General features: G+C 60.0%; 1 protein-coding gene across 1 annotated transcript in view; it reads left to right on the top strand.

Annotated features, from left to right (window-relative positions):
- The window catches only part of LOC140406369 (lipid transferase CIDEB-like), a gene marked incomplete at its 3' end in the record, with an annotated part of 94,624 nt that extends 77,911 nt beyond the window's left edge, over positions 1-16,713 (top strand). The window contains exon 3 of the mRNA XM_072494456.1: positions 16,564-16,713. Coding sequence (XP_072350557.1) covers positions 16,564-16,713 — 150 coding nt within the window. The remainder of the gene's footprint in view (positions 1-16,563) is intronic.
- Positions 16,714-17,014: the final 301 nt, after the last annotated feature.

Below are 17,014 nucleotides of genomic sequence, written 5' to 3'. Positions count from 1 at the left end.
TCCCCCTCAAACACTCTCTCCGCCTCAAACACTCTCCCCCCCCCACACACACACTCTCCCCCACACACTCACACTCTCCCCCCCGCACACACTCTCTCCCCCCACACACACTCTCTCCCCCCACACACACTCTCTCTCCCCCCCCACACACACTCTCTCCCCTCCATCCCCACACACTCTCTCCCCCACACACACTCTCTCCCCCACACACACACTCTCTCCCCCACACACACACTGTCTCCCACCACACACACACTGTCTCCCCCCACACACACACTCTCCCCCCCACACACACGCTCTCCCCTCCACACACACGCTCTCTCCCCCCACACACGCACACTCTCCCGCCTCCACACACACTCTCACCCCCCCCAAACGTGCACACACTACCCCCACACATGCACACTCTCCCCCCACACACACTCTCCCCCCCACACACACACTCTTCCCTCCCACACACTGTCTCCCCCCACACACTCTCTCCCCCCCACACACTCTCTCCCGCCCACACACTCTCTCTCACCCCACACACTCTCTCCCCCCCACACACACTCTCTCCCCCCCCACACACACTCTCTCCCCTCCACCCACACACACTCTCTCCCCCACACATACTCTCTCCCCCACACACACTCTCTCTCCCCCACACACACTCTCTCTCCCCCACACACACTCTCCCCCCCCACACACACACACGCACTCCCCACACACACACACACACTCGCTCCTCCCACACACACACACACTCGCTCCCCCCACACACACACACACTCTCTCCCCTCCACCCACACACACTATCTCCCCCCCCCACACACACACACACACGCACTCCCCCCACACACACACACGCACTCCCCACACACACACACACACACACACACACACACACTCTCTCCCCCCACACACACACACGCACTCCCCTAACACACACACACGCACTCCCCTCACACACACACTCTCTCCCCCCACACACACACACAGTCTCTCCCCTCCACCCACACACACAGTCTCTCCCCTCCACCCACACACACTATCTCCCCCACACACACACATTCTCTCCCCCACACACACACATTCTCTCCCCCACACACACACATTCTCTCCCCCACACACACTCTCTCCCCCACAAACACTCTCTCACCCACTCACACTCTCTCCCCCCACACACACACTCTCCCCCCACACACACACACTCTCCCCCACACATACACACTCTCTCCCCTCCACCCACACACACCCTCTCCCCCACACACACTCTCTCCCCCACACACACTCTCTCCCCCACACACACTCTCTCCCCCACACACACTCTCTCCCCCACACACACTCTCTCCCCCACACACACTCTCTCCACTCCACACACACATTCTCACCCCCCCCACACACACACTGGCTCCCCTCCACACACACACACTCTCCCCCACACACAGACTCTCTCCCCCCCACACACACACTCTCCCCTCCACCCGCACTCTCTCTCCCCACACACGCACGCTCTCTCCCCCACACACACTCTCACCCCCACACACGCACACTCTCTCCCCCACACACACACACACTCTCCCCCACACACACGCACTCTCCCCCACACACACGCATACTCTCCCCCACACACACACACTCTCTCCCCCACACACACACACTCTCTCCCCACACACACACACACACTCTCTCCCCCACACACACACTCTCTCCCCCACACACACACTGTCTCCCCCCACACACACACTCTCCCCTCCACACACACGCTCTCTCCCCCCACACACGCACACTCTCCCGCCTCCACACACACTCTCACCCCCCCCAAACGTGCACACACTACCCCCACACATGCACACTCTCCCCCCACACACACTCTCCCCCCCACACACACACGCTTCCCTCCCACACACTGTCTCCCCCCACACACTCTCTCCCCCCACACACTCTCTCCCGCCCACACACTCTCTCTCACCCCACACACTCTCTCCCCCCCACACACACTCTCTCCCCCCCCACACACACTCTCTCCCCTCCACCCACACACACTCTCTCCCCCACACACACTCTCTCCCCCACACACACTCTCTCTCCCCCACACACACTCTCCCCCCCCACACATACACACGCACTCCCCACACACACACACACACTCGCTCCTCCCACACACACACACACACTCGCTCCCCCCACACACACACACACTCTCTCCCCTCCACCCACACACACTATCTCCCCCCACACACATACACACACACGCACTCCCCCCACACACACACACGCACTCCCCACACACACACACACTCTCTCCCCCCACACACACACACGCACTCCCCTCACACACACACACGCACTCCCCTCACACACACACACTCTCTCCCCCCACACACACACACAGTCTCTCCCCTCCACCCACACACACTATCTCCCCCACACACACACTCTCTCTCCCCCACACACACACTCTCTCCCCCACACACACACTCTCTCCCCCACACACACACTCTCTCCGCCACACACACACTCTCTCCCCCACACACACACAAACTCCCCCCACACACACACACAAACTCCCCCCACACACACACACTCACCCCCCCCACACACACACTCTCCCCCCCACACACACACACACTCTCCCCCCCACACACACACTCTCCCCCCACACACACACACTCTCTCCCCTCCACCAACACACACTATCTCCCCCACACACACACACTATCTCCCCCACACACACACACTATCTCCCCCACACACACACACTATCTCCCCCACACACACACACTATCTCCCCCACACACACACATGCAGTACCCACACACACACACTCTCTCCCCCCACACACACACACGCACTCCCCCCACACACACACACGCACTCCACCCACACACACACACAATCTCCCCACACACACACTCTCTCCCCCCCACACACACTCTCTCCCCCCACACACGCACACAAACACCCCACACACACACACACACTCTCTCCCCCCACAGACACACACACTCTCTCCCCCACACACACTCTCTCCGCCTCAAACACTCTCCCCCCCACACACACACTCTCCCCCACACACTCACACTCTCCCCCCCGCACACACTCTCTCCCCCCACACACACTCTCTCCCCCCACACACACTCTCTCTCCCCCCCACACACACTCTCTCCCCTCCATCCCCACACACTCTCTCCCCCACACACACTCTCTCCCCCACACACACTCTCTCCCCCACACACACACTCTCTCCCCCACACACACACTGTCTCCCACCACACACACACTGTCTCCCCCCACACACACACTCTCCCCCCCACACACACGCTCTCCCCTCCACACACACGCTCTCTCCCCCACACACGCACACTCTCCCGCCTCCACACACACTCTCACCCCCCCCAAACGTGCACACACTACCCCCACACATGCACACTCTCCCCCCACACACACTCTCCCCCCCACACACACACTCTTCCCTCCCACACACTGTCTCCCCCCACACACTCTCTCCCCCCCACACACTCTCTCCCGCCCACACACTCTCTCTCACCCCACACACTCTCTCCCCCCCACACACACTCTCTCCCCCCCCACACACACTCTCTCCCCTCCACCCACACACACTCTCTCCCCCACACACACTCTCTCCCCCACACACACTCTCTCTCCCCCACACACACTCTCTCTCCCCCACACACACTCTCCCCCCCCACACACACACACGCACTCCCCACACACACACACACACTCGCTCCTCCCACACACACACACACTCGCTCCCCCCACACACACACACTCTCTCCCCTCCACCCACACACACTATCTCCCCCCCACACACACACACACACGCACTCCCCCCACACACACACACACACACACACACACACACTCTCTCCCCCCACACACACACGCACTCCCCTCACACACACACACGCACTCCCCTCACACACACACTCTCTCCCCCCACACACACACACAGTCTCTCCCCTCCACCCACACACACTATCTCCCCCACACACACACTCTCTCTCCCCCACACATACACTCTCTCCCCCACACACACACTCTCTCCCCCACACACACACTCTCTCCCCCACACACACACTCTCTCCCCCACACACACACTCTCTCCCCCACACACACACTCTCTCCCCCACACACACACTCTCTCCCCCACACACACACTCTCTCCCCCACACACACACACAAACTCCCCCGACACACACACAAACTCCCCCCACACACACACACTCACCCCCCCCCCCACACACACACTCTCCCCCCCACACACACACTCTCCCCCCACACACACACACTCTCTCCCCTCCACCAACACACACTATCTCCCCCACACACACACACTATCTCCCCCACACACACACACTATCTCCCCCACACACACACACTATCTCCCCCACACACACACTCTCTCCCCCCACACACACACATGCAGTACCCACACACACACTCTCTCCCCCCACACACACCCACGCACTCCCCCCACACACACACACGCACTCCACCCACACACACACACAATCTCCCCCACACACACACTCTCTCCCCCCCACACACACTCTCTCCCCCCCACACACACTCTCTCCCCCCACACACGCACACAAACTCCCCACACACACACACACACTCTCTCCCCCCACAGACACACACACTCTCTCCCCCACACACACTCTCTCCCCCTCAAACACTCTCTCCGCCTCAAACACTCTCCCCCCCCTCACACACACTCTCCCCCACACACTCACACTCTCCCCCCCGCACACACTCTCTCCCCCCACACACACTCTCTCCCCCCACACACACTCTCTCTCCCCCCCCACACACACTCTCTCCCCTCCATCCCCACACACTCTCTCCCCCACACACACTCTCTCCCCCACACACACTCTCTCCCCCACACACACTCTCTCCCCCCACACACACTCTCTCCCCCCACACACACTCTCCTCCCACACACACTCTCCCCCCACACACACTCTCTCCCCCACACACACTCTCTTCGCTCCACACACACATTCTCACCCCCCCCACACACACACTCTCTCCCCCACACACACACACTCTCCCCCACACACACACACTCTCACACCTCCACACACACTCTCACCCCTCCACACACACTCTCACCCCCCCACACGCGCCCCCCCACACACACACACTCTCTCCCCCACACACGCACACTCTCTCCCCCTCACACGCACACGCTCACCCCCCACACACACACATTCTCTCCCCCACACACACACATTCTCTCCCCCACACACACTCTCTCCCCCACAAACACTCTCTCCCTCACACACACTCTCTCCCCCCACACATACACACACTCTCCCCCACACATACACACTCTCTCCCCCACACACACTCTCTCCCCCACACACACTCTCTCCCCCACACACACTCTCTCCCCCACACACACTCTCTCCCTCACACACACTCTCTCCCCCACACACACTCTCTCCCCCACACACACTCTCTCCCTCACACACACTCTCTCCCCCACACACACTCTCTCCCCCCACACACACTCTATCCCCCCACACACACTCTCTCCGCTCCACACACACTCTCTCCGCTCCACACACACATTCTCACCCCCCCCCCCCACACACACACTGGCTCCCCTCCACACACACACACTCTCCCCCACACACAGACTCTCTCCCCCCCACACACACACTCTCCCCTCCACCCGCACTCTCTCTCCCCACACACGCACGCTTTCTCCCCCACACACACTCTCACCCCCACACACGCACACACTCTCCCCCACACACACACACACTCTCCCCCACACACACACACACTCTCCCCCACACACACACACTCTCTCCCCCACACACACACACTCTCTCCCCCCCACACACACACACTCTCTCCCCCACACACACACTGTCTCCCCCCACACACACACTCTCCCCTCCACACACACGCTCTCTCCCCCCACACACGCACACTCTCCCGCCTCCACACACACTCTCACCCCCCCCAAACGTGCACACACTACCCCCACACATGCACACTCTCCCCCCACACACACTCTCCCCCCCACACACACACTCTTCCCTCCCACACACTGTCTCCCCCCACACACTCTCTCCCCCCCACACACACTCTCTCCCCCCCCACACACACTCTCTCCCCTCCACCCACACACTCTCTCTCCCCCACACACACTCTCTCCCCCACACACACTCTCTCTCCCCCACACACACTCTCTCTCCCCCACACACACTCTCTCTCCCCCACACACACTCTCCCCCCCCACACACACACACGCACTCCCCACACACACACACACACTCGCTCCTCCCACACACACACACACTCGCTCCCCCACACACACACACACTCTCTCCCCTCCACCCACACACACTATCTCCCCCCCACACACACACACACACACACTCCCCCCCCACACACACACACTCTCTCCCCTCCGCTAACACAGACTATCTCCCCCACACACACACACTATCTCCCCCACACACACACACTATCTCCCCCACACACACACTCTCTCCCCCCCCACACACACACGCACTCCCCACACACACACACACACACACTCTCTCCCCCCACACACACACACGCACTCCCCTCACACACACACACGCACTCCCCTCACACACACACACTCTCTCCCCCCACACACACACACAGTCTCTCCCCTCCACCCACACACACTATCTCCCCCACACACACACTCTCTCTCCCCCACACACACACTCTCTCCCCCACACACACACTCTCTCCCCCACACACACACTCTCTCCCCCACACACACACTCTCTCCCCCCCACACATACACAAACTCCCCCCACACACACACACTCTCTCCCCCACACACACACACTCTCTCCCCCACACACAAACACTCTCTCCCCCACACACAAACACTCGCTCCCCCACACACACACACTCTCTCCCCCACACACACACTCTCTCCCCCCCCACACACACACTCTTCCCCACACACACACACTCTCCCCCCCCCACACACACACACACACACTCCCCCCCCACACACACACACTCTCCCCCCACACACACACACTCTCCCCCCCCACACACACACACACTCTCTCCCCCCCCACACACACACACTCTCTCCCCCCCCCACACACACACACTCTCTCTCCCCCCACACACACACACACTCTCTCCCCCCCACACACACACACACTCTCTACCCCCACACACACACACTCTCTCCCCCCCACACACACACTCTCTCCCCCCACAGATACACACTCTCACCCCCCACACACACACACTCTCTCCCCCCCACACACACTCTCTCCCCTCCACCCCCACACACTCTCTCCCCCACACACACTCTCTCCCCCACACACACTCTCTCCCCCCCACACACACTCTCTCTCCCCCCACACACACTCTCTCCGCTCCACACACACATTCTCACCCCCACACACAAACACTCTCCCCCCCCCCCACACACACACTGGCTCCCCTCCACACACACGCTCTCTTTCCCACACACACACACTCTCTTCCCCACACAAACACACTCTCTTCCCCACACACACACACTCTCCCCCCACACACAAAAACTCTTCCCCCACACACACACTCTCTCCCCGACACACACACACTCTCCCCCCACACACACACACTCTCCCCCCACACACACACACTCTCCCCCCACACACACACACTCTCCCCCCACACACACACACTCTCCCCCCACACACACACACTCTCCCCCCACACACACACACTCTCACCCCACACACACACACTCTCCCCCCACACACACACACTCTCCCCCCCACACACACACACTCTCCCGCCACACACACACACACACTCTCTCCCCCCACACACTCACACACACTCTCCCCCCACACACACACACTCTCTATCCCCACACACACTCTTCCCCACACACACTCTCTCCCCACACACACACACTCTCTATCCCCACACACACACACTCTCTATCCCCACACACACTCTTCCCCACACACACTCTCTCCCCCACACACACTCTCCCCCACACACACTCTCTCCCCCACACACACTCTCTCCCCCACACACACTCTCTCTCCCACACACACTCTCTCTCCACACACACTCTCTCTCCCACACACACTCTCTCTCCCACACACACTCTCTCTCCCACACACACTCTCTCTCCCACACACACTCTCTCCCCCACACACACTCTCTCCCCCCACACACACTCTCCCCTCATCACACACACTCTCCCCTCATCACACACACTCTCCCCCTCCACCCACACTCTCTCCCCTCAACACACACACTCTCCCCTCAACACACACACTCTCCCCTCAACACACACACTCTCCCCTCCACCCACACTCTCCCCTCCACCCACACTTTCTCCCCCACACACACACACGCTCTCTCCCCCACACACACTCTTTCTCCCCTCCACACACACACTCTCTCCCCTCAACACACACACTCTCCCCTCCACCCACACTCTCTCCCCCCACACACGCACGCTCTCTCCCCCACACACACTCTCACCCCCACACACACTCTCACTCCCACACACACTCTCACTCCCACACACACACACTCTCTCCCCCACAAACACTCTCTCCCCCACACACACTCTCTCCCCCCACACACACTCTCTCCCCCCACACACACTCTCTCCCCCCACACACACTCTATCCCCCCACACACTCTCTATCCCCCCACACACACTCTATCCCCCCCACACACACTCTATCCCCCCCACACACACTCTATCCCCCCACACACACACTATCCCCCCACACACACTCTATCCCCCCACACACACTCTATCCCCCCACACACACTCTATCCCCCCACACACACTCTATCCCCCCACACACACTCTATCCCCCCACACACACACTCTCTCCCCGACACACACACACTCTCTCCCCCACACACACACACTCTCCCCCACACACACACACACTCTCTCTCCCCCACACACACTCTCTCCCCCACACACACTCTCTCCCCCACACACACTCTCTCCCCCACACACACTCTCTCCCCCACACACACTCTCTCCCCCCACACACTCTCTCCCCCCCACACACTCTCTCCCCCCCACACACTCTCTCCCCCCCACACACTCTCTCCCCCCCACACACTCTCTCCCCCCCACACACTCTCTCCCCCACACACACTCTCTCCCCCACACACACTCTCTCCCCCACACACACTCTCTCCCCCACACACACTCTCTCCCCCACACACACTCTCTCCCCCACACACACTCTCTCCCCCACACACACTCTCTCCCCCACACACACACTCTCCCCCACACACACACTCTCCCCCACACACACTCTCTCCCCCACACACACTCTCTCCCCCACACACACTCTCTCCCCCACACACACACTCTCTCCCCCCACACACACACTCTCTCCCCCCACACACACACTCTCTCCCCCCACACACACACTCTCTCCCCCCACACTCTCCCCTCCACACACACGCTCTCTCCCCCCACGCACGCACACTCTCTCCCCCCACGCACGCACACTCTCTCCCCCCACGCACGCACACTCTCTCCCCCCACGCACGCACACACTCTCCCCCCTCCACACACTCTCTCCCCCACACACACACACACACTCTCTCCCCCACACACACACACTCTCTCCCCCCCACACACACACACTCTCTCCCCCCCACACACACACACTCTCTCCCCCCCACACACACACACTCTCTCCCCCCCACACAAACTCTCCCCCCCAAACACAAACTCTCTCCCCCCACACACACTCTCCCCCACACACACACTCTCCCCCCCCCACACACACACTTTCCCCCCCCACACACACACTCTCCCCCCCACACACACACTCTCCCCCCCACACACACTCTCTCCCACACACACACACACACTCTCTCCCCTCCACCCCCACACACTCTCTCCCCCACAAACACTCTCTCCCCCACACACACACCCTCCCCCACACACACTCTCTCCCCCCACACACACTCTCTCCCCCCACACACACTCTATCCCCCCACACACTCTCTATCCCCCCACACACACTCTATCCCCCCCACACACACTCTATCCCCCCACACACACTCTATCCCCCCACACACACACTCTCTCCCCCACACACACTCTCTCCCCCACACACACTCTCTCCCCCCCACACACTCTCTCCCCCCACACACACTCTCTCCCCCCCACACACTCTCTCCCCCACACACACTCTCTCCCCCACACACACTCTCTCCCCCACACACACTCTCTCCCCCACACACACTCTCTCCCCCACACACACACTCTCCCCCACACACACACTCTCCCCCACACACACTCTCTCCCCCACACACACTCTCTCCCCCACACACACTCTCTCCCCCACACACACTCTCTCCCCCACACACACTCTCTCCCCCACACACACTCTCTCCCCCACACACACTCTCTCCCCCACACACACTCTCTCCCCCACACACACTCTCTCCCCCACACACACTCTCTCCCCCACACACACTCTCTCCCCCACACACACTCTCTCCCCCACACACACTCTCTCCCCCACACACACTCTCTCCCCCACAAACACTCTCTCCCCCACAAACACTCTCTCCCCACAAACACTCTCTCCCCCACAAACACTCTCCCCCCCACACACACTCTCCCCCCCACACGCACTCTCCCCCCCCACACACACTCTCCCCCCCACACACACACACTCTCCCCCCCACACACACACACTCTCCCCCCCACACACTCACACTCTCCCCCCCACACACTCACACTCTCCCCCCCACACACTCACACTCTCCCCCCCACACACTCACACTCTCCCCCCCACACACACTCTCTCCCCCCCACACACACTCTCTCCCCCCCACACACACTCTCTCCCCCCCACACACACTCTCTCCCCCCCACACACACTCTCTCCCCCCCACACACACTCTCTCCCCCCCACACACACTCTCTCCCCCCCACACACACTCTCTCCCCCACACACACACACTCTCTCCCCTCCACCCCCACACACTCTCTCCCCCACAAACACTCTCCCCCACACACACACACTCTCCCCCACACACTCACACTCTCCCCCCCACACACTCACACTCTCCCCCCCACACACTCACACTCTCCCCCCCACACACTCACACTCTCCCCCCCACACACACTCTCTCCCCCCCACACACACTCTCTCCCCCCCACACACACTCTCTCCCCCCCACACACACTCTCTCCCCCCACACACACTCTCTCCCCCCCACACACACACACTCTCTCCCCCCCACCCCCACACACTCTCTCCCCCACAAACACACTCTCCCCCACACACACTCTCTCCCCCACACACACTCTCTCCCCCCACACACACTCTATCCCCCCACACACTCTCTCTCCCCCCACACACACATTCTCACCCTCCACACACACATTCTCACCCCCCACACACACACACACTGGCTCCCCTCCACACACACACTCTCTCCCCCACACACACACACTCTCCCCCCACACACACACACTCTCCCCCACACACACACACACTCTCCCCCCCACACACACACTCTCTCCCCCACACACACACTCTCTCCCCCACACACACACTCTCTCCCCCCACACACACACATTCTCCCCCCACACACTCACACTCTCCCCCCACACACACACTCCCCCCCCCACACACACACACACTCCCCCCCCCCCCACACACACACACACTCTCTCCCCCCCACACACACACACTCTCTCCCCCCACACATACACACTCTCTTCCCCCCCCCCATACACACACTCTCTCCCCTCCACCCCCACACACTCTCTCCCCCACACACACTCTCTCCCCCACACACACTCTCTCCCCCACACACACTCTCTCCCCCACACACACTCTCTCCCCCACACACACTCTCTCCCCCACACACACTCTCTCTCCCACACACACTCTCTCCCCCCACACACACTCTCTCCCCCCACACACACTCTCTCCCCCCCACACACACTCTCTCCCCCCCACACACACTCTCTCCCCCCCACACACACTCTCTCCCCCCCACACACACTCTCTCCCCCCCACACACACTCTCTCCCCCCCACACACACTCTCTCCGCTCCACACACACATTCTCACCCCCCCCCCACACACACACTCGCTCCCCTCCACACACACACTCTCTCCCCCACACACACACACTCTCCCCACACACACACACACTCTCCCCCACACACACACACACTCTCCCCCACACACACACACACTCTCCCCCCCACACACTCACACTCTCCCCCCCACACACACTCTCTCCCCCCCACACACACTCTCTCCCCCCCACACACACTCTCTCCCCCCCACACACACTCTCTCCCCCCCACACACACTCTCTCCCCCCCACACACACTCTCTCCCCCCCACACACACTCTCTCCCCCCCACACACACTCTCTCCCCCACACACACACACTCTCTCCCCTCCACCCCCACACACTCTCTCCCCCACAAACACTCTCCCCCACACACACACACTCTCCCCCACACACTCACACTCTCCCCCCCACACACTCACACTCTCCCCCCCACACACTCACACTCTCCCCCCCACACACTCACACTCTCCCCCCCACACACACTCTCTCCCCCCCACACACACTCTCTCCCCCCCACACACACTCTCTCCCCCCCACACACACTCTCTCCCCCCACACACACTCTCTCCCCCCCACACACACACACTCTCTCCCCCCCACCCCCACACACTCTCTCCCCCACAAACACACTCTCCCCCACACACACTCTCTCCCCCACACACACTCTCTCTCCCCACACACACTCTATCCCCCCACACACTCTCTCTCCCCCCACACACACATTCTCACCCTCCACACACACATTCTCACCCCCCACACACACACACTGGCTCCCCTCCACACACACACTCTCTCCCCCACACACACACACTCTCCCCCCACACACACACACTCTCCCCCACACACACACACACTCTCCCCCCCACACACACACTCTCTCCCCCACACACACACTCTCTCCCCCACACACACACTCTCTCCCCCCACACACACACATTCTCCCCCCACACACTCACACTCTCCCCCCACACACACACTCCCCCCCCCACACACACACACACTCCCCCCCCCCCACACACACACACACTCTCTCCCCCCCACACACACACACTCTCTCCCCCCACACATACACACTCTCTTCCCCCCCCATACACACACTCTCTCCCCTCCACCCCCACACACTCTCTCCCCCACACACACTCTCTCCCCCACACACACTCTCTCCCCCACACACACTCTCTCCCCCACACACACTCTCTCCCCCACACACACTCTCTCCCCCACACACACTCTCTCTCCCACACACACTCTCTCCCCCCACACACACTCTCTCCCCCCACACACACTCTCTCCCCCCCACACACACTCTCTCCCCCCCACACACACTCTCTCCCCCCCACACACACTCTCTCCCCCCCACACACACTCTCTCCCCCCCACACACACTCTCTCCCCCCCACACACACTCTCTCCGCTCCACACACACATTCTCACCCCCCCCCCACACACACACTCGCTCCCCTCCACACACACACTCTCTCCCCCACACACACACACTCTCCCCCACACACACACACACTCTCCCCCACACACACACACACTCTCCCCCACACACACACACACTCTCCCCCCCACACACACACTCTCTCCCCCCTCCCCCACACACACACACTCTCTCCCCCCACACACACACATTCTCCCCCCACACACACATTCTCCCCCCACACACTCACACTCTCCCCCCACACACTCACACTCTCCCCCCCCACACACACACACACTCCCCCCACACACACACACACACTCTCTCCCCCCCACACACACACACTCTCTCCCCCCACACACACACACACTCTCTCCCCCCCCACACACACACTCTCTCCCCTCCACCCCCACACACTCTCTCCCCCACGCACACTCTCTCCCCCACACACACTCTCTCCCCCACACACACTCTCTCCCCCACACACACACTCTCTCCCCCCCACACACACTCTCTCCCCCCCACACACACTCTCTCCCCCCCACACACACTCTCTCCCCCCCACACACACTCTCTCCGCTCCACACACACTCTCTCCGCTCCACACACACATTCTCACCCCCCACCACACACACACTCGCTCCCCCACACACACTCTCTCCCCCACACACACTCTCTCTCCCGCCCCCACACACTCCCTCTCCCCCACACACACACACTCGCTCCCCCACACACACACTCGCTCCCCCACACACACACACTCGCTCCCCCACACACACACACTCGCTCCCCCACACACACACACTCTCTTCCCCCCACACACGCACGCACCCCCGCCACATGCACGTGCATAGTTCATCGAATTTACAGTGCAGAAGGAGGCCATTCGGCCCATCGAGTCTGCACCAGCTCTTGAAAAGAGCACCCTACCCAAGGTCAACACCTCCACCCTATCCCCATAACCCAGTAACCCCACCCAACACTAAAGGCAGACTCCACACGGGCACACTCTCATCCCCCCAGTTGCACACAAACACATACACTCGCCCCACAGACACACACACAGTGTTCTACACAGGGGTAGGTCCTCACTCTATCTCTCCACTCTCCCTGCCCTTCTTCGCTTTCCTCTTTAGTCAGGATCCACCCACTTACGGTAATATTGCACACACACCACACATGCTTTAACAGTGAGGTACAAGGGTGCGCCTGGAAAATGGTCATTCAACAAAATCTACACGTGCACAAAAGATTGGGGTGAGGGGGCGGGGGGGAGTGGAGACTAGGTGTCGAGGTAACTAATCTGGACTAGTAATCAAGAGGCCACAGGTTAATGCCCTGGGCAGAGGTGGAATTAAACTCAATTAATAAAATCTGGAATACATGGCACTAATCCCAGTAATGATGACCGTGACAACTATCATCAACTGTTGGTAAAAATAAAACCCATCTGGTTCACTAATGTCCCCCATTTAGGGGAAGGGAAATCTGCCGTCCTCACCCGGTCTGGCCTACATGTGACTCCAGACCCCACGCCCCTCCACACACATCAATCTGTGCTTGACTCTTAACTTGCGCCTCTCTGAAATGGCTGAGCAAGCCAACTCAGTTGGAGGGGTAATTAGGGACGGGAAATAAATGCTGGGAGCCACACGCACATCCAGAGTAAGATTGGGTTGAAAAATAGCCTGCATTTTCAAACGCAGCGAGGCTGAATGACCCCCGCAACTCACTCAGTTGCCACCCAGGTTGAGAGGGTTGTTAAGAAGGCGTACGGTGTGTTAGCTTTTATTGGTAGAGGGATTGAGTTTCGGAGCCATGAGGTCATGTTGCAGCTGTACAAAACTCTAGTGCAGCCGCATTTAGAGTATTGCGTGCAATTCTGGTTGCCGCATTATAGGACGGATGTGGAAGCATTGGAAAGGGTGCAGAGGAGATTTACCAGAATGTTGCCTGGTATGGAGGGAAGATCTTATGAGGAAAGGCTGAGGGACTTGAGGCTGTTTTCGTTAGAGAGTAGAAGGTTAAGAGGTGACTTAATTGAGGCATACAAGATGATCAGAGGATTGGATAGGGTGGACAGTGAGAGCCTTCTTCCTCGGATGGTGATGTCTAGCACGAGGGGACATAGCTTTAAATTGAGGGGAGATAGATATAGGACCGATGTCAGAGGTAGGTTCTTTACTCAGAGAGTAGTAAGGGCGTGGAATGCCCTGCCTGCAACAGTAGTGGACTCGCCAACACTAAGGGCATCAAATGGTCATTGGATAGACATATGGACGATAAGGGAATAGTGTAGATGGGCTTTAGAGTGGTTTCACAGGTCGGCGCAACATCGAGGGCCGAAGGGCCTGTACTGCGCTGTAATGTTCTATGTTCCCTCCGGGGGTAAGTGACAGCGGAAGGGATTGATAGAATTTTTAAATTGTATTATTTCGGGAGTTGTGGACATCGGTGGCGGGGCCCTTGCATTTATTGCGACCCCCCCCCCCCCCCCGCCCAACAGCCACGCATCCCTAACTGCCCTTTGGCGGAGTGGGCTAGCTTGGCCATTTTGGAGTGGGGGGGCAGTTAAGAGTCAGCCACATTGCTGTGCGGGGGGCGGGGGGTTCTGGAATCATTGTAGGCCAGACCGGAGAAGGACGGCAGATTTCCCTTTCCCCAGAGGGGGATGGATATTAGTGAATCAGTTGGGTTTTTTTCCGACAATCGGCAAAGGTTCCAGGGTCAGCGTTATAGGCTTTAAATTCCAGATATTTTTTTATTGACCGCGAATTCTACCATCCGTCTGGGAGGGATTCGAACCCAAGGTCCCCCAGCTGGGTCTCTGGATCACGGGTCCAATGAAAATACCACTGTGCCACCGCCTCTCACGGCGACGGCAATAGAACGGGCGATAGAGCGGGCCAAAAAGAGAGCTGGCGGGGTTTTCGATGGGCTGAACGGCCCGCTTTTCCTGGCTGCGCGTGAGCGCTCTGATCGCTGTGCTTCTCTTCGACCCACCCCTTTTGCAGGCGCTCGATGCTCTCCTCATCACCGGGGCGATCAGCCTAGTGCTGGAGGAGGATGGGACAGTGGTGGACAACGAGGAGTTCTTCGAGCACCTGGACGACGATACCGCCCTCATGGCGCTGCAGAAAGACCAGCGGTGGCACTCGCCCAAGGTCCGTGAGTCAGGGAACGGGCCCCGTGGTGAGGGGAGGTGGGGGTAATGAGACGTCGCAGCAGAAGTAGGCCACTCGGCCCATCGAGCCTGCTCCGCCCATTCGATGAGACCGTGACTGGGCCGATGTGATAATCCTCAACTCCACTTTCCCGCCTTAGCCCCATAAACCCTCGATTCCCTCAACGATTAAAAATCTGTCTGTCTCGGCCTTGAACATACTTAACGGCCCAGCCTCTACAGCTCCCTGCGGGAAAGAATTCCACACATTCACCCCCCTCCGAGAGGGGAAATTCCTCCTC

Source organism: Scyliorhinus torazame, unplaced genomic scaffold, assembly GCF_047496885.1.
Source record: "Scyliorhinus torazame isolate Kashiwa2021f unplaced genomic scaffold, sScyTor2.1 scaffold_509, whole genome shotgun sequence".
NCBI lineage: Eukaryota > Metazoa > Chordata > Chondrichthyes > Carcharhiniformes > Scyliorhinidae > Scyliorhinus > Scyliorhinus torazame.
The sequence above is the reverse complement of the archived record's forward strand: the minus strand, read 5'-3'. Positions and strand labels throughout refer to the sequence as shown.